This window comes from Atractosteus spatula, chromosome 4, assembly GCF_055471065.1.
Source record: "Atractosteus spatula isolate fAtrSpa1 chromosome 4, fAtrSpa1.hap1, whole genome shotgun sequence".
In the NCBI taxonomy this organism is placed as follows: domain Eukaryota; kingdom Metazoa; phylum Chordata; class Actinopteri; order Semionotiformes; family Lepisosteidae; genus Atractosteus; species Atractosteus spatula.
In genome coordinates this window covers 6,043,534-6,071,521 of record NC_142709.1, presented here as the reverse complement: position 1 = coordinate 6,071,521, position 27,988 = coordinate 6,043,534, and the positions used below count along the sequence as shown (strand labels likewise).

Below are 27,988 nucleotides of genomic sequence, written 5' to 3'. Positions count from 1 at the left end.
TGAGTGCAGAATGATTCTCGTCCTGCTGCTCCTCCACCTGGCCTCGACAGGCAAAGGCAAAGAGATTCAGACACATGGAGGGAAGGAGGAAGGTAAGCAAGGAAAAAATTAAAAGCGGGTGGAAGTTGATTCCTAATTTAAAAAAATGGGACCTTCCAGAATTACCGGAGAGGAACCATTGTCTGAACGGTGGGAAGTTCCAATGCTATTAGCAATGAACAGCCACACAGACCCACCTGTCCCCCAACAGGTGTCTAATGCACAACACATCTCTACATATGATGTTAAGAATAAGAAGCTGTAGCTCTGTTTTTACTGCTGAGGGAAATTAGGTGATTGTGCATAATGAAAACATAACCCTAAAGTACTTTTACTATTTAGATTTGCTCAATGCTGCTCAGCTGAATTCACACTGATAAATAAACTTGGAACATTCCTATTTTTCTGCTTCACATTTGTGTAAAAGTTCTGATTCCCAGTATGCTGTTGCTTCTACCGAGGTCAGACTCCTCAAAGATTGGCAGCTGGCAACCCAGTATGGGACCTCCTGTCACAGCCTGAGGAACAGTGAAGCTGTCTCTCAATAATGTTCTGTGTGTTATGTTGTATGTAAATGTCCTATGATGTATTTGTATTGTAAATGCATATAGATAGAGTATTGATTGTATGTGCTTTGGCAACACTGTAATTTGCCAGTCCATAAATGTCAATAAAGCTGTTTGAATTTGAATTTGAAGTGCTGGGCTGCAGATGCCCTTCCTACGGGCTCATCCTGACATGATAACATCTCAGCAGGACAACACGCGTCCACATCCTGCTCATGGAACAGCGGCTTTATTGCACAATGAGAAAGGGCACTGCTCAGCTGCCACAGTTCATGCCCTGCTCATCAGATCTGAGCCTTTTGCGATGAGCTGGAAAGATGTGTGACATATAGTCTTCAGAGTACAGACTGCAGCAGAAGAATGGGACACTGTAGCACAAGACAGCTTCTGAAGTCTTGTGGAAAGAATGTAGAAGTACGCTCTGTATTGCCTCCAGTGGCAGAACATTATACCTGATCATGCATTACTAACCTCTGACTTTCAAAGTAAACCTCCGGTAGGTCAATGTGAATCAGCATAATTCATTTAGCAATCATGTTTTTTTAAATTAAAATTTCAGTGCATGCACCTGCTACAAAAAAGTTTGTCATTTTCCTGAACATAGCACTGTGAAATTGTTGCACATACAAAGAACACATTTCTTCTGATGCTCACCATAGATGGGGCAGCATTGTTTGGCTGAATGAACCCAGAAATATTACATTAAGCACAATGTATTTTTTTTAAATCGAAAATTGAATCAGATGTATCAGCTGTCATGTTTCCTTAATTAAGATGTCACCTTAATTGGTTTGAAGTGTGGAAATAGGCCTAATGTTTGACTCATCACGGTCTAATGAAGTGTGTCTTATAACAAGTAAGGTCTTAAAAGAATGTGGACCCTAAGCTATCTGGAGGGCGGCGATGTAAATGAATGATTATATGTCCATTTATTCATTTACGCTAACTGCTTTAGGTAGAAGTGGCTTAGGAACCTGGCAGGCACTGGATGCAAGAGGGGTCTGTATCTGGAGGGGATGTCTAGCCATCACAGAGCACACACTCCTAAGCAGCAATTTAAAGATGTCAATTAATCTCAGCGGTATCTTTGAACTGTGGGAGGAATGTGGAGCCTGGAGATGCCCCCAGGCCAAAATCAGTCCCAAGACCCAAATGAAAACCAGTCCCATGAAAAAGTACTTTGTGCAGCTCCTGGCTGTCCTCAAGTGTGGGAACACGCTTATGCAGAGCAGCAAAGATACAGATGTAATGATGTAGCGCCTGCCAGAGCTAAGCTCCTTGCTCTTAGTAGACATGCTTTTGGAGGTTAAATGAATACACATAAAGGGTGAAGGCCATTTAACACAAGTTGAAATTCAGATATTCAATGAGTTCTGTAACAGCATGAATTATTGGAAGTTTTGACAGTTTCATTCATACTGGCTCCAACTCTCACCTTTAGTTTTGCAGCAGTTTTAAAAAATATCTGTTGAATGTGTGAACCATACATTCAACTCTTTCATGAGCCATATCATAGTTCTTTCAACATCACTTTTCTGTTTCAGTATACACATTTTTTCAGCCCTCTGAACTCTACATCTGCTGTGTCCCTCAATTGAAAGGATACCTGTTTAATGAAAATCTACTATAAGAGTTAAAGGGTTAAATACTGTATACCACAATCTGTTTTTTTTTCATGCCGGCTTGTGTGATGGACACAAAATTAGTTCTCACATGGACAGATAGATTTTTGCATCACTGGTTTATTGATTTGCACAGCTTCGGCAGGCTTTCATGGGTGAATGATTTGCTTATTCCAGCTGAATATTACACTGTTTCTTTCATCAGTCTGACTGTAAAGACACTTGTGCATCAGCAGCTGTTGGAGATCTTAATCTATCAAGATAAATTGGAAATGTGAGCTATAAATTATATTTATTTCCAATGGCTTAAATTCCAAAGCTACCATGCCTTTACATAAGTAAATCTAGTCAAATAGTTAGAGCAATTACATTTTGCAATTTTTTCCTGATGTGCCTGAATTTTCTAGATACATTCAAAGTTCCCCAAAGATGTTGACAGTCAACCCAGTTGCCTTCTTCAGTGTCTTGCCTCTTAAACCTGAAGCAGAGGACATAAACGTTAAAGTGCTTTTAAAACTAAGAATGGGAGACATTGTGTTGCACAAAGGTCTGTGCAAGTCTGGAATAAACTATGTAGCCGTGTTATCAAAGCTGATACCCTGGCTTCTTGCAAGAATTGACTGGATGAGATCCTCCAAGCAATTAGCAACTGACAAACAAGCTACATGGGCCAAATGGCTTCTTGTTACTAAGTTTTCCAGCTGGAACCGATGTTTCATTTTCTGTTCTTAAGCCCTTTTTTTTTCTCCTGAGACAGAAGACTAACTCTTTGTTCCGAGAGGTCTTTCCGATGCTCTGTTCCCAACAGCAACAAAGAGGGGTTGCATCACTGATTCCTGACCTATTTTGCCGACTGCTCAACTCAAGCCCTCTGAACCCGGAAAAGAGCCAGTTTTCTGTAGCATCTGCAAAGCTGCAGAGATCATGGTAAAAATATGCCCCATTTATTCAAGAACGGTTCTTCCAGCAGTGAAAGCAAGGGATAACGTGTGGTGTATTTGGTCCGAGGGAATGGCATTGGATACAGTTTTGCTCCATGTACAATTCCTGTTCTACCCTGCTCTTGTTGTAGGAGGAACCCAGTTGTTAGTAAACCGTTATGCACCTAATGGAAACTAGTTTCTGTTTCCCTCTGTAGCCAGTCTTTAAAAGGCACAACAGCGCCTGCACTTTCAGCGGTGCTTAAAGCAATGCGGTGTGGGGAAGCAGCTCCTCATGAACTTTTACTGCAGCAGCATAGAAAGTGTCCTCGCTAGTGGCATCACTGTGAGGTACAGCAGTACTACCATGCATGACAAAGACACACTACAAAGGCTTGTGGCAATGGCACAGAGGTTTACAGGATGTGACTGACCATCAATCGGTGAGATTCACACCGTCCGCTGTCACAGTAAAGCCCAATCCATCATTCAGGATCCCAAAGCCTCCCGGCCACAAACTGTGTGTTCTCCCGCCTGTGCTCTGGCCAGCAGTACCACACTGTTCAAGCACAGACCACTAGACTGAAGAACAGCTTCTACCCCACTGCAATGCACATCCTCAATAGCTAACTGCAATGCCTTAATATACATCTGCACTACGCTCTTTCTACCTAGTCTACCATTTTTTTTCTTTTGGTTTCACTACTACATATTTATTTTTCCACAACATATTTATTGTTCCTGTCGTCTACAGTACATTGTGTGGTGCTGTCTCTTGTGCTGTGTGTGTCCCGAGAGATCAGCACAATTAAGGATTCCAATGTACAGTACGTGTACATATGCCAATAAACTCCTCTACTCTACTCCTCTACTCTGAAAGCACCTCCATGGAGATTGTACTCTGATGTGACCTACTTCGGTGACAGGTTAATGGAGGAAAGCTGCAAAGTTACAATTTAATGTTGCTGTTCTGTACAGACAAAAAATAAGGTTTATTTAAGGAAAGATGTGCTTGCCCCCTGGAGTGTAATTTTTTGCAGCCACTGTTCCTGTGTGGGTACTGTAATAAAGACTTAACAATCCTGCTCCTAATCCTTTATGTACTGAGTGTTTTCTCGGGGTACTGCAGGTCAGTGACTATTCATCTTCTCTACATGCGCTAGTGTACTTTAAGCCTGTTAAGACATATGGTTTCAATTTTCACACCTACAAAATTTTACAGCAAATGTTTTTTGTTTTGCTTTCAGTATATGAAATAACACGTCAAAGAGGTTCTGTTGTCACAGTTGTTAAAAAAAAACCTATTGGATGGAAGCTAAAATACATGTTTTTTTTATTTTTTCAAATTGACAGTAGCAAAACAATTAGGGATGAAATAAAGTTCTCAGAGACAGGAACAGGAAATGTTTTGACAATGAAAGGGAAATGGCTGATTCATTAAACTAATATTTCTCTCATTTGTTTACCAAGGAACAAAATCAACAGTATGTCTCGAGCAGAAGCAAAACCAAAGTTCCATCATAAATAATATTTGAAGAAGTAGAAGAATCTGTTCTTACTAGATACGAGTGTTTAAAATAAACACATCTCCAGGGCCTGAAGGTCTTCTTTCAGCTGTATTTAAAGAAGCAAGATGTGGTTCAAAATCCCTTAGTAAAAGTCTTCCATCAGTCACTTAGGACAGGAGTAATTTCTATTGACTACCCATTGACTGGAAAATTGCTTAGCGCCCATCCATAAGAAGGAAGAAACAATGAAAAAAAACAACCTAGAAATTAAGACCAATACGTCTTAATATTTATTAGATGTAAGGCTACGGAAATGATCGTCAATACTAGAGCAGAGGATATAATATGGATGTCGTGCAAGATGTGACAGAGATCAGCCCAAAACAGAACTTCAGATGGGAGGGGCTAGGAGGCGGTTGTGTCCAGAAATGGTACACTTGCACGGATAAAAATATTTCACATTTAAAAGCTACTGAAATAGATAAAAACTGCACTGAATTCCCGAAGAGACCTGCAATCCCGAAGAGATGTTTTTCAGACCCTGTTTGCTCTTATTTTAGTGGGAGATTCTAAGTGTCTTTTCTGGTTGAAAAGGATTAAAAAGTGCCTGTATTTCCTCAATAGCTTTCAGCAGCCACAGTATTTAATGGAAGAACTTGACTGCCTAGCTGGTTTGCTCAAGAGGATGGATATCTAAAGTATATATTTGTATTAAGATTCAAATTAAACTTGTATTTGCTTACCCCCCCAACTCTGCAAAATTCCTCAGAAAGGATTCTGCAAAACAAGACTGTCTTGCCAGTTAGACGTAAGTCATAACTTCAACTGTAGTGATGGTTTCAAAAATCAAGACTGACATTTGTTGTAATACTTGTAAATGTGGCATGCAACCACATCTCCACACATTTCCCAGGCACATAAAACCTTCTGTTTTTCAGTGTATAGATCTGTGCAGTGGATTGTGGTCCATTAATCATTTGACCTTAACCCTTTTATGTGGTCACTTGTTATACCAAGGACAGCACCGTGATACAATCGCAGCAGATGAGAAAAACTGCGGGTCAGAGAATGTATGAATATGTATTTGATTCTTATGATCTTTTTAAAGTTTGCTGATATTTTATCCAGAACACAAATTAGTTTTAGTTCTTTTTTATGTGGCAAGGGTTTTTAGGAGTACAAAGAGAATACTTCATCACATGCGTTATTCATTTTCTTATGAAACTGAAATTTGTACTTCTAACAACCAGATTAAAACCTACAGTACAAATTTTCCATTGGCCTTTGTTTACTCTATATTCAAACTCAGTTCCTTTTCTAAAAATGGAAATCTCTTTTAGCCCTACAACGTTTTCACCATGATATGTAATCCTTCCCAGCATGACTACACTCTTTTTTTATACCACCCAGAGATCTGGGAAGACAGCACCATGATGTACGTATTTACTGCCTGGTATTGAGATGCTTATTATGATCACTCATTTTTGTCTTATTTTGTCTTTGGTTCTGTTAAATATATAAATCTCACATGAATATTGTAAAGACTTGGTTCATGAGTAGCATTTTATTAATAATATCCATCCAAAGTACTGTGAAAATGATTCTTCCAGCCTGCAGTTTTTAATTTTGTTTTGTAAAGCCTCGTACTGGTTGATGGCACTACAATATAGAATGTGGATTACTGTAAAGCATGAAACAATAGAATTGCAAGGAGTAAACAAGGTAGAATTTCATCACTAGATTTCTTTAGTACTAATCTCCTAAAATGATGTGTGTTTAAAAGTGTTCGGTGCTCCCTGAGAATATGCCTATCACCTTTATTTCACTCTTACTGTATATCTGTGGGCTGGCATTTATTTGACTGTAGAAAAGCAAACAAGCTGATGAGACTGCAAGCATGTAGATGCTCATGTAACGTGTATTTCTTGTGACAAATGTAACATTTGTATTTCTTGCGAGAGAAATATTTGATACTGTACATGTGCTGTGTTTACTGTACAAAACTCTGACTCAGGATTGGCCACTTTCAAGAATGCAAGGTGGATGTGGTTTTAACAAAACCACGTCACAAATACGTAGAACTTGAGTACCAGGGTATCTCTAGTTATGGTTATATGACCATTAAAAGCACATTCCATTATCATCATTATTTTCCCCTTGCAACATTTAATTTAGACAATGCTGCGCTGATCTGAAGTAGGCAATGCATACTTAATATACTCAAATAGATTAACTGCTCTTTTACACTCTGTGAACTATGGCAGGATTGTTGTTACAATGTAATAAACAGAAAACAAAATAATGAGAACATGAAATAAAAATGTAAACAATTTCAAAGCTTTCTTCTAATGTACAGTGTAATACCATCTTTTAAATAGATAGTATGTATGTCAATAAGGATTTTAATCATTTACGTATAAATTGGGAAAGTTCTGAAGTGTACACTGACAAAACATTTGTGTGTGCTTGAGCCTGAAGACAGACACCAGTTCTTCCAGCTGTTCCAATGATGGGGAATAAGGGAATTCCATGTCCATTTACCATTTTCCTGTTTTCAAACCCCCCAAATCAAAGGCAACCCAAAAGGATTTTTATATTTTTTTGTAAAATTGTATTTTTCTCTCAATTTGCAGAAGCTTCTGTCGCAGGAGATCATTTTAACATTCTCACCTGGGGAACCTTTGGGTGGTCGTGCCCTTAAGCCCTTAAAACAGCAGGAGTTTTGCTTCTACACTTAATTGATGTGACTGTTTCAGACATCCCGCAACTTGGGGCCTTTTGTGATTCATTTCTTTTTTTTTCCCCCAGTAAGTCCTTCAATTAAAATTCTCTCCCCAGATTTCTCTCCACTAGAGCTACACACTTGTCATGGGGAAATCCTGGGAAAAGTCGCATGAGGTGGGTCTGGTTCTTAGATTCCAAACCCTGACCCATCTTTAAAAGAATTACAATGTTTTGCCATTCTTATTTTGGTTCGATTTGTGTGATAATAATAATAATATAATAACAATAACATCACTTTATTAACCCTTTACAACTTCTTGCATTAGGAATTATCTTTTCATATACCCCAGCTTGCTCTCTAGGAGACACACAGACAGGGAGAGAGCCTGGGGCCAGAGCACAGGGTCAGCCATTTTACAGCACCGCTGGAGTAGTTGGGGTTAAGGGCCTTGCTCAGGGGCCCAATGGAGTAGGATTCCTCTGCTAGCTGCGGGATTTGAACCAGCAACCTTCTAGCCACAGGCACAGAGCCTTAGCCACAGAGCCACTGCTCTGTGATAAGGGTATTATCTTATAAGTAAACAGTTACACCTATACAAAGCAGTTGTCTTAAGTGGCCAAATGTTATATTCAATTGATTTTATAGATAAAACTTCAGTTTTCATTGTTTCTCTTCACTGGAAGTACAGAGAAAACACTTTGAGAAGTATGACACATCCATCGTTCACCAGAAAAGACACTTAATTCCTAATCAGGGCACAAGGCAGGACTACACACATGTGCCTTCACACCTATCCTACACAGGGTACACACAGGGGTAACAGAAAGCCTGTCACAAATGCTGACCTCAGTAGCAGTTTTTTGCTTAACAGATTCTTTTTCTTTCTACCAAACTGTAAATGCTCATACCCTGGGAAAAACACTATAATGTAGTCCCATATCTGCACAAGACAATATAAATTATAAAAAGAAATTACTTATGTATAGCTTCACATGTGCAGAAAGTATCATTCCCCTGTGGTGAGGGGATTCTGCCTGAGGCTCTCCTTGGCAAAGTTCTTCACCAGTGACTGAGTCTGACAGGCTTAGGAAAACACAACACTCCCCTTGGCAGGATGTCCCAGAGAGCCTGTAAAAGAAAGGTTACAAGGTAATTTTTTTGACTCAATATAGCAGAAGAGCCTGATAGAAAATCTGAGCTGTCCTACCTAGTGGAACGTTTGGCAAAACTGTCCTGTGTCAATACGGAGTCTCAAGGAGACAAGTGCACAGCGGAAGAACAAGTGCACAAAGAACAAGACAAGTGCAAAAAGAACAAGTCAAGTGCACACCCAAAAAGGCTCCACAGCCGAAACCGTGTGTTTCGTTTCTTCTGTTTTCAGTATGGAATAAACCTTTACTTGTCCCTTTGCAGCTGCTAACGCAGCTCCCTACTTGAATTACAAGTGCAGAAGGCTGAAGGAACTGAACCTTTTTAGTCCTGAAAAGAGAAGACTATCATTGATACAAGTAGTCAAAATTCTCAAAGGTGCTGACAAAATCGACTCAGCGGATTTCTTTCAATTGAACAGTGGAACACAAACCAGAAGCTACATGTGCCGGCAGCCATATCTCGCTACAAATCTCAACTGACAACCCATTGAAGCTCAGTAGGTGTGAGCCTGGCCAACACCTGGATGGGAAACTTTCTGGGAAAGCTGAGGTTACTGCTGGAAGGGGTGTTAGTAGGACCAGTAGGGGGTCCTAATGCCTAACGATAGGGACATTTTACTGTAAAAAGTAGTCTGTCTTTTGGATGAGACATAAAATCGAGGTCTTGACTCTCTGTGGTCATTACAAATCCCAGGGCATTTGTAGAAAAGAGTAGGGGTGTCACTCCAGTGTCCTGGCCAAATTTTTCCTGACCTTTACCAATCATGGCCTCCTAATAATCCCCATCTCTGAAATGGCTTTATCACTCGGTTCTCCTCTCCACTGATAGCTGGTGTGTGGGGAGTGTACTGGTGCCCTTCAGGTGGGTCTGCAAACTGCTGGTGGTGGAGGGGAGTCCCCACCTGTAAAGAGCTTTGAGTGGAGTGTCCAGAAAAGCTCCACTATATAAGTGTAAGGGATTATTATTATTATTAAGTGGAAGCTGTGTGGAACTGGATTTAAAACTGAAAACAGGTGGTACTTTCACTTTCAAGAAAAGGATGGATGAGATCCTTGTAACAATTAACAACTAACCAGCAAACAGATGGGCTGGTTTAACTGTTTTTCATCTTCTTATGGTTATGCAAGTGATTGAAGGAAAAGTACTTTCTCTTGTTCTTTTTTTGCAGATGCAATGTGGACTTTGTTTTATTTTATATAACTAACAGAAGTTAACAAGTGGAGGGTTCTGATATGACTTAAGGCTATAGTGTGCGATAACTCTCCGCCTAGTGAAAATCTCATTGTTTCTTTGATGATAACCCCAGAAGAAATAAGAATGTATAAGCATGTGTAGTGGGGAGTAATACATGCATGCTTTTTCTTGGGTTTTTTTGTTATCTTTGAGGTTTCCCACTCAACCATATGCAAGTTTTCAGTGTACTTCATGTTTGGTTATGGGGTTTGTGTTTATTACTGTACGTGACAGCTGTGTGGAGAGATGTACAGCGCTTCTGCGCTGGAGACTGTACTGGCAGTACCTCTAGTTTCAGTAAGGGAGGATTCCAAAACCAGATACCAATTCCTTATATGCCAGTGTTAAGGGCCCTCAGTGTGTATGAGCCTGTTACAGACAGTGATGCCCCTTGATACCAGATGATCTTGGGTTCTGCTGTGGTAGGAGACCTGGCCTTGGGCTGTAACAGTGCGCTCTGAGGCGGCGAGCGACCCGGATTGACCCCAGCTGGCAGCTCCTGTCGTAATGGAAAACCACTCCGGCAGAGTCATGCATTCCCTGCTAGTCTGTATACCAGCCGAGACCCCCGTTCTACCACTGGACCCCTAACCGGCTGACTCGATAGTGAAGATGCTCTGAACTGGTTGCCTTCTCTCAGGTCTGAAACGCATCGCAGGTTGCCTTTCAGCTGCTGCACTCCGTAGGCAACATAAAATCCTAAACTCTTGATTAGAACAAAGTCGCAAATGATCCAATCAAGCACCTTGTTGGTCCAATTAAGGATACAATGAGGTCATTCAGCTCAGCTGGAATGAAAACCAGCGTTGGGTTTTCAGGTGAGTGGGACTCCAGGACAGACACTGGGACCCCCGATGTCATTCCTACTCCTGCTGAAGGTGAATTATGTACCCTTCAGGCCACTGCTCCATCACAGCATGTAAAAAACCTTACGTGGGGCTTTGTGTTATGTTTTTTTTTTTCAAACAGAAGCGTGGAAGAACTGCTTTTTGCCCTCAGTAACATTGTTTTCACTGGTATTATTTCTGGAGGCAGTAGATCTCTTCTGACCAAATAGGCCAGCTGTTATTTATATACTGTACAGCGCTCCTCGCTAGCCGAGTTACAGCAATCAATATTGACTGGTGCGCACTCAGATAGCAATTTCCAGTTTGCCTCAAGAAATACGCCTTGGGATGTCAAATGGGATAGAATTCAGTTGATATTCCGGCTGTGTTGAGAGTCTTTTCTGCTTAAGCAGAAATTTTTATTTTATTTTCAGGTGATCAAATGCAGACGGCATGTTGGTGGGGTGCTCAGCATTGCTGTCTTATAGCACTGGGTCCTTGGGTTCACTTCCTGGGGTGCTGTCTGTGTGGAGTTCGTATGTTCTCATTGGGTTTGTGTGCGTTTCCCCCAGGTGCTCTGGCTTCCTCCCACAGTCCAAAGACACGTCTTTTTTTAACTGTTAACCTATAATACACACATTTTTTTTCCCATCAAAATAAACTTTCTAAAAGAGGTGGTTGTCCATTTTCAACCAGCGCAAGTGGATGATGGGACCGGACTTACGTTTGTCCATTTCCCTGTCCCGGCCTGGAAACCGCGGAGCAGGAGCTCAGTGAACAGGGATTTCTGCTTTACTCCCTGTACAGGGCCCAAACTCCCTTCTGTGACAGTCATGGTTCTGTGCGTGGTCGTGCCTTCCGCCACCCATTCCGGCCCCCACACCTGGGGCGCAAACTCAGGTCTCTGGTGTAACGCAACAGGGCACCAACCGCGTGAGCTAAAGGAGACCTCCCCCAGCCCGGGCAGCTGAGGACCCTGCTAGGCGCAGTGAGGGCTGACGTCACCGCACTAGCTCCGCTACACTTCCCCAGCCTTTCCTCGACGATCAGTTGCCCCCTCACCTCCTTGTACAGGGCTCTGTGGTTGGTGCACGTACAGGTTAATAGGTTTCTGGGACAATTGGCCCTGGTGAGAGTGTGTGCGTGTCTGTGTCCGTGTGTGCCCTGTGGTGGACTGGTGTCCCAGCCAGGGTGTACCCCGCCTTGCACACGTTGTTTGCAGGAAGAGACTCCAGCTCCCACGTGACCCTGTGATGACTAAAATAGCTAGAAAATGGTTGGATGGATCTTCAAATATTGATAACTGGCTCCTAAAGCTATGTGGGCTTGAAGTTTGTTTTGGGAGCTGGCAGGGAGAGCACTGTAAAGGTTATTACAGTAATCCAGCCGAGAGGTGATGAAGGCTTGAATCAGAGCTTCGGCAGCAGTGCAATCAAGTAAAGAACCCAGTAAAATTAAAACCATGTTTCTGATTAGAAAGTAAAAGACTTTACAGGTGGCTTTTATCTGAGCATCAAAATAGAGGTCGGGCTCAAACACAGCCCCCACATTTCTCATAGTCGCCAATAATTTGAGGCTACTGTTTCCAAGTTGTAGTTCATTCAGGTTTTTTTTTTGTTTTTTTTATGGTGCAATAAAGTGGTTACAACCTTTTCCAATGAAGGAAACTAATGAGCAGTATGAAATATTCGGTACATTGAAATTCCCGCCCATTCTTTTACAAACTCCATAAGAAGAATTCACATATGAATTAATTGTAACAGACTGAATACATATTGAAATATATTAAATATATAGGTAATTTTTTTAGGTAATGCAGCCCATCACCCCTTTCCTGTCTTTTCCAATACATCAGTGCACCAACCTCTAGGAGCAAGAGAATGATCAGTTCAAGAACTACATTTAATCCGTACACACGAACTCAAGAGTTATTTTTCAATTAATCCTCTTTGATATTGAAATTCGTCTAATACTCTGCAGCATCACGGAACACACTTGTTTCTGTCCTCTGAACTTTTGTCAGTGTAGTATTCATCAAGCAACACATTATTATTAAGCAGTGGATGTTTGTTTTTAAAATGATATTTGTTTTTAAGATTGCATAACGTGAGTCGAGTGAATAGATCCCACCCTTCCAAACCACCAATTTTGCAAAGCTGTTGCTGGGAGATCTTTAGCACAATCCTAGTTTTATCAAAGATAGTTCTTTAAAATAAAAATTTCATGTATTCTAAATTTTGTTGTCGTAAAAATAGGAGTCTGCCAATTATGTATTTAGAATACATATTATCTAGAATAAGCACTTTACCTATTAGAAAACATTTCCAAGCTGTTCTGCGCTTGATACCCTACTATGCGTAAATGTTATTGTACCTCTTACGCATTATCTTCTAGGTATTTCTAGAGGGTCTGTATAACCTAACTCTTTATTTCATTTACATTTAACCGAAAGATAACCGATTCACACACAGGATAACAGCTGCCTACGAAAAACTGATTCCCAGAGGTAAAAATCAAGAACAGCCCATCACTATCCAAATAAACTTCGGTGTTGTTCCTGTTATGTTTTTCTCTCCATCTGAACCGCCTTTGAAGTAGTATTGAAAAACGAACATGCTGACCTTTATTTTCAAAATGTAATTATCCGTTAAATTAAATATCCTCTCGGGAGGAACAATGCGGTGGTTCGGGTCCAAGCTGTGTGGTTTCTGAATTTGGATTTCTTCCTAATGCAATTATCCATGTAATCACATCGCGGGACGTTGATGGATGAAAAGAGGTGACTGGATTAATTGAAAGAGAAGGGTACAGATTTAAGGTCAGTACGAGGGTGGGAATGAAAATGGTACTTCATAATTTGGACCTGTGGTTGTTTTCAGACTTAAACCAAGTTAAACCAACAAGCGGCGATCCCTCTTCACGTAATTCTTACTAACCGATTATTTAAATAAGGTGTGAATTCAGTCGTCGTTTACCTTAGGGTTAAAAATCTTACTTTAAAAGAGCATTAAGATCTTAAATCCGTCTTTGGAATGGTTTTGGTTTCTTGTAAAAGTTACGAACAACGTTTTAAATACTTTTCCAAATGAAAAAAAAAACAACGCATGAATTTCCTCTAGAGAAAAAATCATAATACTTTACACCAGTTTCCCTGGTGTTACATTTTATTTATGATGATTTGCGATTTCTTATCAAGGGCGGATTTTTGTAACATTGTAATCCAATAGTTTGTCTTGAGGTACCGGTGCTCCTGGCCTGCGCTGTTTCCACCGGATTCTACTTCATTCAGAATAATACAATTGTGAAATGGAAACTGTTAACATTAATCCCTTGAAACTATTTTATCTAAAAAAGTAAAGGGAATTTGAATATCATTTTATTTATTATTAATGTTTTCAGGCTTTTCTTCAGTTTGGTTTATCGGCTTAGCGTCTAATTGTAAAACCTGGATCTCTCTGCCATCTGGTGGCTATGTGCAGTATTCTGAGACCGATGTCTGTCTTTGGTGGCTTCTGGAATTTCTACATTTATCTGTTGTGTATACGTGTCTTCCTTCCTATTGGGGAAGAGATAAGATCCCATACCTTATCAGCTAATGGGGTGTAGGCAGCCAGCTTCCAAGGTATCGGAATCAAGAAGGTTAGATGCTCAGACCTCACAAGCCTCTACAGTTTAAAGGAGGAAGAAATGGGTCTATCACAAGACACAAAAACATCAGGTCTAACGGCTTTTCATAAGAAGCCAAATTTGCTTTATGTCCAGCTCTTATAGAAGATGAAAAGAGGGTTTGAAATGAAAAATGGCTGAAACATCTTCGTGCTAAATCATAGCGGAATTCTACCACTTCCTTTTGAATCTTCAGTCTTAACAGGCCTGGTTGCTCCCATCTGGGCTGAACCTCATCAACTGCCTGAAGCACAGAGATGACTTTGGTTTAGAAGTGTCAACAGAAGCGTGTTGGAATGAAAGGCTGTTTTGGCTGAGAGCTGCTCACCTCAGAGATGGACCATCTGTCCAGCAGGAATAACTCCTCGGTCAGCAAACACCATCGACCTGAGACAGGACCTAGAATCAATGCAGTATCTGTTTGCTGCTCATAACCTCGACAACAAATTTTATGGCAGACTTCAAAAACTATTGACAACCAGACGTTTACCTTAATCGCTGGACTGCTTGGTCCAATCTCTCTCCTTCTGTCACTGTGCTTTTTCTAAAAACGTGGATTGGATTTTGTTTGAGAAACAACATGTTACTGTTTCAAGTCATAGTAACCTTATTTTATTTTATTAGATTGTGTCTACCGCAATTTATCATGTTCATAAGCTGATAGTGTAACCAGCGATTTAAAAATTAAAAACAGTGGGCCTCTGAAGCTAATGTACAAATGTTTCCTTTCTGTAAGCCGATGGTAAAATTACAAAGAAAAGAGAGGAAGCTAAGCTTGGTTCTATTGCTAGTTATATATTTTGTCTAAGGGACAGTAACAGTCTCTACATTTGTAGGTAATAATACTAAAAAGCTGTAAAAATCTGAAATGTACGCTGTCCTGTTTAGACGGTATGTGCATATTTGATTTTTCTGGTACACCATGTAAAACAGCTGTCACATGTCTCATGAAAGCCCAGTTTTCTAGGTCACCCTAAATCATTCATTTCGAAACATTGGGAATGCTTGTAAGTTATTAATTAATCACGTCACACTCAATTAAGGTACTTTGCCCATGAGGCCTGGAGAATTGGTTCCAAGGAATCTGTATAAATAATTTATTTGCCGTTGACCTGGAGTAATTTCCCAACGTGGTGATTTGATGGCTCCTAGCCTGGAGCCAGTGAAGAGCAAGGCTGGAGATGCTTGCTTTGTAACTGAAGTGTGCCCTGCTGTTCCAGATGCTGCCCTGATGCCTGCCAAGCCCCATATTGAACACTGCCGCTCCCCTGACATGGAGACCTTCACCTGCTGGTGGAGTGCAGACAGCAACGCCACAGAGGGCCTCAGCAACACCACCTACACACTCACCTACACCATAGGGTGAGAGGAGCACACGGGCAGGGGCCTTCCCACAGCTGCAAGGAACACAGTGAGAATACCCCTAACTGACCCCACCCCAGCCTCAGAACTAGACCTCGAACCCTGCTAGCGCTGTGTACAAATACACGCCTTCCTGTTTGCGGGCACTGCTGCTCGAAACGCACTGTTCACATCAATAACGAGAGGAATATCTGTGAAATCTAAGACATGTCAAAAATGAATTTGATCTCTAATTTTAAACTGTACTAATTAGGTTTACATTTTACCGTCCTAACAGCAGGCCTGGCAGCTTGTAGTTGGCTCGTAGACCTCATCAGCTCCTGACATGCAGCGATGACTTTGGTTTAGATGTGCTAACAGAAGTAGTTACTAGTTACAATAGAGGCATATAAGTGAAATGTAAGAAACATCATAAAGCAATCTGATCTCTACTTTTGAACTGTAGTAATAAGGTTTATTTTTTCCATTTAGTATCATCACAAGCAAAAGCATACTTCTTTGTCCTGGGTGACATTTCACACTTGTGGCTTCAGCTGTTTTCTACTGCTTGATAATAACCGTTTATCAAGATACCCTAAAAACCTTTGAAAGGGCAGGAGTGGTTTTAATGTTTTCAAGGCTCAATGGTTCTGTTTCTTTCATATGTGTTTTATGTCTGAATGTAGCCATGTAAAATAAGGAAGAAATATTTTTTTGAGACTGGGTGAATTTTGTTTCTTTCTCTAGTCTAATAATTCATCAACATTTGTGCATTTATAAGCACTTACAAATACAAAAACACCGCCATCATACAGTACCTTTTCTACATTTTGTAATGTGTGTAATATTAATCACTCCTTCTATGAAATATGTAGTTTTAAGAGATATACGAGATGGATAGTGAAATAAAAGGAATCTGTCTGTAGCAAATCTAAATTCTTGGCTGCCTCTCTTTTTCATAATAGGAACACTTGCCAAATTTATATAAAGTCTGGTAGGAAAGTAGTGACCAGCTGTGGACTTTACTGTTTCATTATCCACAGTCAGTGGGTTATAAGATTTGTTTTCACTGCTGTAAATTATTTCTTGTTTTCTAGAAATGGACCAAGGAAGGAATGCCCTGACTATGAGACAGGAGGAAGGAACAGCTGCTTCTTTGACAGAGATCACACTGTGATCTGGTGGCTGTACTGTCTCAATGTGACGGCCCAGAACAGTCGTGGCTCCCAGACGTCAGAAGAGCACTGCCTGGATGTGGCTGACATAGGTGTGTCCCGTGAAATCCGCCCGCTCTGCCGATCTCACACTTCAGTGTCGAGTGATGTAACTAGTGGAGTACCGCAGGGATCTGTACTAGGACCACTGCTCTTCTCAATTTATATCGATGCTGGCCAAGACAGCAAACAAGTTTGCAGGTGATACCAAAATTACATTTAAAAAGATGTCGATAAAATTGAAGACAAACACGGTGCTGATGGCATTTGACACACACACAATTGCGTGCAAAATTCTACAGGCAGTAAAAATGCAAACTATAAATACAAAATGGAAAATGCTGAACAGGAGGAGGCTACTCATAAAAAAAGACTTGTTTATGCAGACAAATATATACACCTTATCGATCATGTGGTATTGCAATAAAAAAGGCTAACAAAATGTTAGGATATAGTCAAAGGCATATACATTATACAGTATGAAGGGAAGTTATGGAAAATTGTCTAATGTGATAGTAAGATATCGTCAAGGGTTGGTGGAGTGTAGAACAAGCTGCCCATCAACCACCATGTAGTTTTTTTTGAACATCACTTTATTAACCCATTACAATTTCTTGCATTAGGAATTATCTTTTCACATACCCCAGCTTTGCTCTCCATGAGACACACAGACAGGGAGAGAGAGCCTGGGGTCAGCCCAACGGAGTAGGATTCCTCTGCCGGCTGCGGGATTTGAACCGGCAACATTCCAGCCACAGGCGCAGATCCTTAGCCACAGAGCCACCGCTCCGCCACAAGCTGAAGGCTTCTTTCACAAGATGCATGGTCGATTGATCCTGGGATCAACTGCATACTAGCTACCGAATACGTTAGGAGGGCCAAATGGCCTGCTCTCATGCGTAAGCACTCTTAAGAGCATATGAAATAAATCTAGGCTGCCCACTTAATTTGATTGCTCCTCTGTGCCGTGCATACACTTTCTTAAAGAGAAACATGAAGTGCATTTTTAGGAAAGATTTAATGATCTCCGTAGGGCATTCCAGTCGTAATTAACATCCCCTTTCAGTACAGAGTAATGATATGCCGTGCTGTGCAATCTCATCTCTTCCCACAATGGAGCGTTTACAGCAAACACTTATTGAGTGCTAATGGTACTATTTGCCCTATTAATCAGGCTCGCGTACTGTATTAAAAGCGGTTAAGTTGTAATATTCATTTTTGTTTAATTACAGTACTGCCTTACAGCACTCTTCAGAGTATTCACATTTAAAGCATTTTTGGTAAGTTTTAAGTTAAGGGTGACTGTAAGTAATGTATTGCTACTCGATTACTGAAACGCAGCTTGTCGAGTGCTGGTGAATACCTGCATAACATAATCCTTTCCTTCATGTGTGAATCCGTTTGGTCGTTTATTATTTATTTGTGATGAAAGGTAAATGCCTAGCTAGCCTGTAAAGAGGGGCTGTTCATCATTTGTCATCATAATTTTTTCAAATGTATTATCTGTACATGTTCACTCAGAAACAAAAAGTATCAACGTAACTATTTTAGTTACTGCATGTTCAGCCAAATCATGGGAATTTGATTAGGATATAACACAGCTTTACACCATATACCGAATTTAGGAAATGAGTGAGCAAGTCAAATGACACAGATATATCTGAAATTAAAATGATATCAGTATTTATCACCCTGGAAACCCTTGTGTAATGAAAATAATGTAAAGCATTAAGACAAATGAACCTATGTGTACCTGTGAATACGAAGTAAAACCTGCTTTTGATACTCAGGTGTGTACTCTGATCCCCAATACTGCTTCTACAGATGCCTGCTTGCCATTAGGTATAATTTATGCATTTAAAGGTACAACTATAAAGGTTCAGGATACCTCGTGGTATTTATAATCCACCTGAGTGCTTAAAATCGCTCGCATAAACTTGCATGCTGCTGTAAGAAAGTGCGGAAGAAATCTTTGTTCTGTAATATTTTTCTTTAAAGCCTATTCTCTGGGTTTTTTTCATATTGTGGGCATGCAAGATGGTGAACGGCGAAGGTTTGTATTTAATTGCAAATTGTATTTATTTTCATTCTCCCCCATCAGTTGCCGATCAACCCATATCGCCTTTGTACCATCAGCAGAGAGGAATAAAACAACTTGCTTTCCTCCAAAACGTTTACCTTATGAGCATCTTCCTTTTTTCACTTTATGAGACACACTGCTCTGCACTCTGCTCCTACAGCACAGGAGTGGTTGATGCTCTCTGACGACTCTCCCGGGAGAGCCTGACATCAGACCAGCCCCTGTCCTGTGGAACTGAAGCTGTGTTAGCCCGACTGCACCACCCTAACACAGACTAGTAAATACAGGCATCTGGACTGCAGGGCCCTTACCTGCATGTTGAACGAGTCTTTTTGTCATGCATCCATGAAAAAGTCCCCCTAACTGTAAAGGTGGACAATTGGAATGAAGGAAAAGGTCTGACTAATCTGTTTGGAGGTGGTGAACTCTTTGACCTTTCCTCAATCCCAAGGCCCTTATATCCAGGTACTGATCTAAAATAGAAAGAAGAATGTTTGTCCAGGCCTCATCAAGTTGTTTTTCGTGCCCACGCTGCATCTCAGCGCCATGTCAGATTCCGCGGGTTGCCAGGGCGACGGCCCGCCTGTTCTCCCGTCTCGCGAGCCGGAACTTCATCCCGCTTCTCCGCGGATCTGTGCTCTTCTCCCGCAGTGGAGCCCGACCCCCCGGTGAACCTGACGTACCGCTTCGCCAACAGCAGCGAGGAGGGCGCGGGGCGGACCGTGGTGGTGGCGTGGAGGCACCCCAACACGGCCGACGTGGAAGTGGGCTGGCTCACGCTGGTCTACGAGCTCCAGTTCCGCCGCGAGTCCGAGTCCCACGGCTGGAAGGTAAGGGCCCGGACTCTCCTTCGCAGACTCGGCCTGAAACGTTGTTGTTTCTTGTGCGGAGGCCAGACCGAGTACAAGCCGACCAGCTCTTAGTCCTAGTGAGTCCACTGCGTCAGTGACTGTGGGGCTCATGTAATGCTGGTTAAACACTCTGCAGGTACAGCGGGAAACTGGAGGGAGACAGATATTCTTTTTTCAGTCTATTGCGGCCATATCACCCTGCAACACAATGGCAGCCCCCCTGAAGCTCAGCAAGTGTGAGCCTGGTCAGTAGCTGGATGGGAGACCTCCTGGGAAAAACTAAGGTTGCTGCTGGAATGTTAGTGGGATGTTAGTGGGACCAGTAGGGAGCGCTCCCCCTGCAGCAGTCTTTGTGGGTCCTAATTCCCCAGTATAGTGACGGGGACACTATACGGTAAAACAAGGCGCCGTCTTTCGATTGAGACATAAAACCGAGGACTGACTCTCTGTGGTGATTAAAAAATCCCAGGGCGTTTCTCGAAAAGAATGAGGGTGTTACCCTGGCGTCCTGGCCAAATTTCCCATTGGCCTTTACCAATCATGGCCTCCTAATAATCCCCATCTCTGAACTGGCTTCATCACTCTGTTCTCCTGCCCACTGAGAGCTGGTGTGTGAGGAGTGTACTCACGCATCACCCAGGTGGGGCCGCACACTGGTGGTGGAGGAGAGTCCGCATTACCTGTAACGAGCTTTGAGTGAAGTTTCCAGAAAAACAAACTTCAAAGAATAATTTTAATTTAATTACATCTCAAAATGTTACTTTCTTACATATTCACTCTCCTGTGTCAATATTTGGTAGAGCTTCCTTGGCAGTGATTACATCCCTGAGTCTTTTAAGCAAAGTTTCTACCAACCTAACACACAAGGATGGCCCAATTTACACCCATTTTACCCATTTCTAGCCTTGTGCTCTGGGTCACTGGTCCTGCTGAAAACTGACAAAGAAATCAGAGTTTTAGGCCATTGCAGAGCGAAGCAGGGCTTTCCTCTGAAAATGTGCTTTGATCCATCCATTTTTCCCTCAGGCTAATCAAGCACCCCAGTCCCTGCTGTTGAGACCCCAGTAAAATAAAGCTGGCACCACCATGCTCCACAGCGGGGATGGTGTTGACAGGGAGTGACACACTGCATTGGGTTTGTGCCAGGTGTAAAACTTGCATGTAGACCATAATAACCCAATTTTGCCCCGGCTGACCGCACAACCTTCTGCCACAGGTCTGTGGTTAACACATAAATGCTGTTTTGCACGACTCCATATTGAGATGGGTTTTCGCTCAGTACATACTGATGTGATCCACGTTATTTAACTTTTGATCTTTCTTTGCGTGTTTTTTTTTTTACGCGAAAATAAACGTCTTTCTCCCGCAGGAGTGTTGTTGTGTTCGAAGGTTCGAGCTCTCACTTGAACTATTCGCTTCCAAACACAACACGGCACACGTTGTGAAAATCACTGAGATTTAAATCCAGCAAATCATCGACAATTCACCGGCGTACGGTCGGAAACGCACTGCTGTCACCAAGGAAAACAAACATCCCGAGTTCTCTCGTAACTGCGAGCGGAACACTAAACCCACGGTGCCAACAAACCCATCGATAGCGTGTAGGTGCTGTCATTGCAAATTTAACAGGTTGTTCGTACGCCGATATGATCGAATCTATCTCGTAATTACGAGAACACTCCAGGATTCCCCCCCTTGGTGGCAGCAGGGCGCTTCTGTGCCGGAGAGGGGCAGGGCAGGGCAGATACCTCGGCCGGCTCGTTTTTGAGGGGGGGCTCCCGGTTTCTCTTCGTCTGCCGCAGGCGAGAGGGCTGCTGCGGGAGCCGAGGCTGGAGCTGCTGGACCTGCCGGTGGGGAGCTACGCGGTGAGAGTGCGCTGCAAGTCCCGGAACTCCGCCCTGTGGAGCAAGTGGAGCCGCCTGCTCACGTTTACCATCCCGCCCAGACAGAGCCTAGGTGGGCAGCCCAGCAATCAGACAATCAGCAGTGCTCCTGAGCGGCGACACGGTTTGGATCGAGAAAGGCACATGTAGAACAGCTTAAGTGTACAGGACATCGAATTAGTGATTTTTCCAGGCATCCATTTTCAGTAGCTTTCTCTTGCACCATGATGACAAATTTTGCCATCGGTTACATCAGCACACTGAAACTCACAGCTATCAGTCCACAGGAGCTCAGCAGGTGTGAGCCTGGTCAGTACCTGGATGGGAGACCTCCTGGGAAAGCTCAGGTTGCTGCTGGAAGAGGTGTTAGTGGGGCCAGTAGGGGGCGCTCACCCTGCAGTCTGTGTGGGTCCTAATGCCCCAGTATAGTGACGGGGACACTATACTGTAGAAAAAGATACTGCCCTTCAGATGAGACATGAAATGGAGGTCCTGACCCTCTGTCTCATTAAAAATTCCATGGTGTTTCTTGAAAAGAGTAGGGGTGTTACCCTGGTGTACTGGCCAAATTCTCCCCTGGCCTTTACCTATCATGGCCTCCTAATAATACCCATCTATCAATTGGCTTCATTGATTTGTTCTCCTGCCCGCTGAGAGCTGCTGTGTGGTGAGAGTACTGGCGCACTATGGCTGCCGTCGCATCATCCAGGTGGGATGCACACTGGTGGTGGTGGAGGGGATCCCCATTACCTGTAAAGAGCTTTAAGTGGAGTGTCCAGAAAAGTGCTATATAATTGTAAGGAATTATTATTATTAAGTGCCTTTGTCATGTACTATACAAAATGGAAGTATGAAATTTAGCACTACTCAGAAAAAATAATTCAGATTTAATGACAACCGAAGCATGGAAAGTCATAGAGATGGTGTAAAAAGTTGTTGTATTAAAAATGGACACGAAAGTCCAACGTCTGCTGTATTTGATTTAATTGTGTGTTATTGCTTGTTTACCGATCTCAGATCAATAGAAGGACCACTTCTTAGCACTGGCTGATTTTTCATCCTGACAAATCTATTGCTGTTAAATGTGTGACATTTTGTAGTGAACAGTGACATTTAATACTAAATGCCATTAAATGCCATTAAAATAAGATTAACCAGATGGGTACTTTTGTGGTTTAACCTGTACAGTGCTCCAACGGTAGGATTTCTCACTTCCAAGACTAGTCAGAGGAGAAGGATGCAACAGAGGACTAATGTTAGGACATTAAACAGAAAGGAGTAAGGTCATTTAAAACAATTATCCTCTTCCACTGCTTCTTTAGTGAAGCATCACTGCACTAATGTCTGGTATTTCTGAGGATGCTGAACAAATGTTATGAGGGGGAGGTTTGGAATTAAGGGCGTCTCGGCTGTATGGCACAAGTGTGGTTACTGGGCAGATATAGCGCTAATCTAAAGACTATAGTGAGGATTGCTTGAGGGAGAAGAGTAATACAGCACAAATCATCAGGCTGCCAAGGACAGCTTGGTGGATCAAGGATAAAAAAACGTTGCAATATAAAAAGTGTACAAACAGGCCCTTATCTTATTTTTCAACATAACTAAACTGACAAAGCATTCCCTGTCTTTTGCAAAACCATGTATCTCTCTCTTTTCATCACAGACAAGATGCTGGCACTGATACTAGTAACTGGTGTTGGGGTTATGGCTTTCTTGATCATTGGATTTGGTATAGTACCGCAGAGCAAGAGGTAAGGGCAATTCACCAAACTGAAGATGCATGCTGTGAAAAGGCTGTTATAAAAATACCTTGTGTGTAGGGGTTGTTTTGTTTTTCCATAGCTAGATGTCAGTATTACACAGCCTTGGCAGTACAGTGTGTAAAAAATCTGGAAACCAATCAATTTTCAGAAACAAGAACGTAAACTCTTAGGGTTTCAAGGTTAAGACATCCTGCATTTGCATTAGTAGAATGTCATTCTTTGCAAAAACAAGAGACTTAATTTCTTTCAGTAGAGCTTGAATTGATAACATGGTACAGTACACAGTATAGCAGCAAAACAGCAACAGAAATGAAAGGCATAATACTTCACAATGCTTGCCATTCCAGGATGCACTGGGGATCAAATAAAATACATCTAGACTATAACTAAAGAAAAGTTTTGATTTGATGACGTGTCAGTGTTAAGTGTGTAGTCTCAGTAGCTGGCCAGAGAAATACTTTTTTTTTCTTTGAAACTGAAAGAAATTAATTTTCAAAATGTTATTTAGGAGCCAGAATATTGAACTATATGCCTTTTTTTTGCAAGGTCATTTAGAGATGTACAGTACAAAAAAGCTGAAAAGGAAGAACTTAAAGGATAGTTTCTTTCAAGAAGAAAAGGTTTTAAAATAAAAACATTCTTCAGTCCTGGGCAGCATGGTAGTGCACTGGTTAGCACTGGGGTCCTGGTTTCTATTCCTGGGGTGCTATCTGCATGGAGTTTGCATATTCCCAGGATCTTGTGGGTTTCCTCCCACAGTCCAAAGACATATGGGTAGGTTAATTGGCTGTTGTATAGACTGCGCAGGTGTGAGTGTGTGTGTCTGTGTCTGCGTGTGCTCTACAATGGACTGGCGTCTTGTCTAGGGTGTATCCTGTCTTGAGCTCAGTGCTTCCCAGGATAGGCTCTGGGCCGCACTGACCTTGAATTGCATAAGCAGTTACTAAAAGTGATGCGATATGACATTGTTCAGTCCTTGTTTTAAAACACGTGTTAGGGCATTATTCGAATACTGTGTTTTTTAATACACCCAGCCACATGCTGTAAATGGTTTCCAAATCTTTAATTTGTAAGTGAAGCTGATGCACAAATGCTCACTCTGCTTTGTAGAGTGTAAGGACAATAGGTGTGAAGAACCCACTTTGACTCAAAAGTCTTAAAAACTGATGACTGAACTACAGTATTTCTCAGTAGACATGAAGCTGAGACCACTTCAATGTACTGTATTCACTGCTTAAAAGGAATTGGAATCAGATGGAAGGTGAGGAAATTCTCTGGACTCGCTATGGTTTACAGCACCATGCATTATGCAGATTACAGCCTTTTTAAAAAAATCAATGTTTCACAGAGAAGAAAAAAAGCCTTTAATGTTCTGCTTTGATTTCTTTTTTTCTGGTAGGATTAAAGCTTTTCTCTTGCCTCCAATTCCTAAACCCAGAATCAGAGGGATTGATCCAGTGCTTTTGAAGGTAAAACTCCCTCTTAGTTGTCGGCAATGATAATCTCGCTCTTGATCCATAGTAAAGCAATCCTTCAGGGCTTTTTATTTCCATCCTGTGAGCAATACCTGACTTAATACCTCGCACTTGAAGGAAGAAATGAAAACAAAACCAGGGAACCCTTTATTAGGCAAATGTGTATATCAGCCCCTTTTTAGGCCATTCTGAACTTCGTTTTCTGTAAGATTAAGGATTAAATTGTTTCTGTGTGACACGATGCATCATCAGAACATCTCCTGCTTACTGCAAGACAAAATCATGACATTTATTTAAATCAGATCATTATATCAAGAGATCTAATCACTTTTCTGCTCAAATTTCAGAACATCATAATTAGCCAAGTGTTTTTTTTTTTGGAAAAGGCTATACTGCATGTTGCAGTGAAAAAGCTTATCAATAATGTATCATAAGCACAGTTTCTGGAATTTGACATCAGTGAAACAAAATCGCAGGAGTTCTGACAAGAGAAGCTCAGAGTTAGCTGCCGGTGAAGTCTGCCTACAAGTTTATTTCTGCTTTGATAAATAGAAATGAGGTGTTTTGATGGTATCCTGATATAAAATCAGTATTTTCATCTTTTTTAAGTCAAATATCAGCAGAGTAAAACTGAAAACAGAAAATGTCAGAGCAGAAACAGCTCTTTAAGTATTTACAGAACTTAACGAATATCCTGCAACACAGAACCTTTTACTTGACTGTTTCATAGAGCTTAGCAAGTCGTTGATTTTACCAATGTGGCAAGTGTTCTTACTGTATATGCTGTGGATTATTAGATTTATCCAAGTGAAATATGCAAACAAAACTCAACATGCTAAATTGAAAGCCTAGAGTCTGCAAAGAAGATCACGTATTCGTTCACGTCAGTCTTAGATACTTGATATTGGAAACGCAAAGACGTCATTCACTTTGTTTCCTGCATAATATCCACTCTGCTTCTCTGTACCATTTTTTTTTTCCAGAAGGGCAAAATTGATGAGATCAATCGTCTCTTCTCCTCCTTCCACGGGTACAGTCCTCCGCAGTACAAGGAAGACGCCTGGTTTGAGGTGAGCGCGGACGAAGGCCTGTGCCTCAGAGACCCGCCGCTGGCCCAGACGAGGGAAGAGGGGTTCAGGAGGAAGCCCAGTGTCCAGCACCCCAGCAGCTTTGACCGGAAGGTCGGGGAGGCCAGGGAGAAGCAGCTGCCGGCAGTCGGCCACGCTGAAGAAAGCGAAAAGAGAAGCCCAGGTGAGCAGGAACTGAGGGAGAAGCCCACATGGGGCCTCCAGACCCCGATGGATGTGGAGAAGTCCTTTGAGGCCATCACCCACCCCACCACGGGCTACAGTGTTCTTATCAGCCCAGCCAGGGGCACGATGGACTTCTACACCTGCGTCAATGGCGTGAGCACCGACGGCACGGTCCACCTCGTACCCCACCTGCCAGATCACAGGCTGCAGGCCGCCTACCGAGAGATCAAGGCCTCCCCCGGCGGTGCAGATGACACAAGGCGGCTGGAGCTGAGCGACGCGGCTGGACGGGTCAAGCAGGCCGCTCAGGCCTGTAGCAGACTTCCGGGGGGGGCGGCCGACAGCTACACCACAGTGGAAGCTCTGCGCCTGCAGCCGGGCGTGTTTGCGGAGGAGGAGGAGGAAAGCCCCGCCAGGGGCGGCCGGTGTGATGCCTACTTGTGCGCGGAGCAGAACGAACTGGCAGTGCCCTTACTGCCGCCAGCCGTGGCGGGGAAGATGTGAGAGCGGGCAAAAGCTAAAAAAAACCCACGTCTGCGCACGCTTTCTTCAGCAGGCTGGCTTCTCGTGCGTCGGCCACGCTTGCCTCTGACTGGACCATGCAAAGTGCCCTCTGCCGTACCCTTCTACTCTCCTCTTTTCAGACGCTTCTTGCCAAACGACTCACTTTCTCCTGTTGGTGTTTCTAAAGCCATTCTTTTTTTGTCTATGACAATCAGCCCGATCTGAAATAGTGTGGATATTGGAATACCATTTTTCTCTTTTGCTTTTAAGTGTCCCAGTATAGGAGATTAGATACGTCAGAGAATTACTATTAGAATAGTCAGAGCAATTTTTGATTTTTCCTAATAGGTGTAAAGTGACTTTTTTTTAAAGAGAACAGAAATTTGCATTCATTCATCACACAGATCCGCTGTAACAAAACAACGGAGGAGAGAGGAATTGAAGCAAGCCTTACAGACAAGACTGGCCGTGTGCTGTGAGGGTGTTTTGAGCCTGTGTTTCAGCTACAGTTTGGTACAGGGCAAGGCAATAAAACTGCGAAACTGGAGTCTGTCCTCCATGACGAGGACACACAGCCCATTGAAAGACGCTACACTGAAAGGCCACAGGAGACTACCATGATATTGGGATGTACCAGGGAGGGAATTAGAAGAGAAGAGATGAAGTACGTCAGGTTCTTCAGAATGAAATGGACAAATCTGTGTTTTTGGTGTTCTTAGTGTGATATATAAAGATATTATTTGTCGTGTTTTGTATTGAGTTGCAGTGTATAAGTGCCTTTTATAAAACATCCAAGTGGTCAGATAGTCAACAGTGTTCCTATTCATGGTCTTAATAAGCTAAATCCAGTGATGAATCAGTTATGAACGAGATGGGACTAGCGCTGAAAACACACTATGACTTGATTATATTTCTCACTTCAGCATGTTGGCCTCTAAACTTACATAGAACACAATTACACAAGTTTTTTTTTCTTAAAGAATATTGTCCACAGAAGTAGGACTTTAGGTTGCCTTAACTTTCTTGCTATAGGTTTGTGGGAGTAAGGAGCAATCAGCCAGGCCTTGGTGTGGAAGCTGATACTCTGGCTTCTTTTCAAGAAATGGCTGGATCAGAACTTTTGATCAATTAGCTACGATCAAACAGGCTAAAAGAGCTGAAGGTGTTTTTTTTTTTATTTGTAACCATTCTTACGTTCTTAAAAACAATTGTCTATCACTACTGTTCTTATTTACGGGGCTTTGTAGAATATTAAACAGTAGAAATCCACTGTTCTATAACGTGCTTCGTGAGTACATAAAATCTCAATCGAAAATATAGCTGCTAATAAAAGTCCGATTACATTTCCTACTAAGTGCTTGCTTTC

General features: G+C 42.1%; 1 protein-coding gene across 1 annotated transcript; it reads left to right on the top strand.

Moving 5' to 3' along the window:
• Positions 1-10: 10 nt before the first annotated feature.
• crfa4 (cytokine receptor family, class I receptor 4) lies at positions 11-27,961 on the top strand. The gene is made up of 8 exons (XM_088914956.1): positions 11-92; positions 15,479-15,620; positions 16,697-16,866; positions 19,545-19,723; positions 21,547-21,700; positions 23,291-23,378; positions 24,790-24,859; positions 25,849-27,961. Exons 1-8 carry the CDS (start codon positions 11-13, stop codon positions 26,620-26,622), a joined length of 1,659 nt encoding a protein of 552 aa, XP_088771082.1. The 3' UTR covers positions 26,623-27,961.
• Positions 27,962-27,988: the final 27 nt, after the last annotated feature.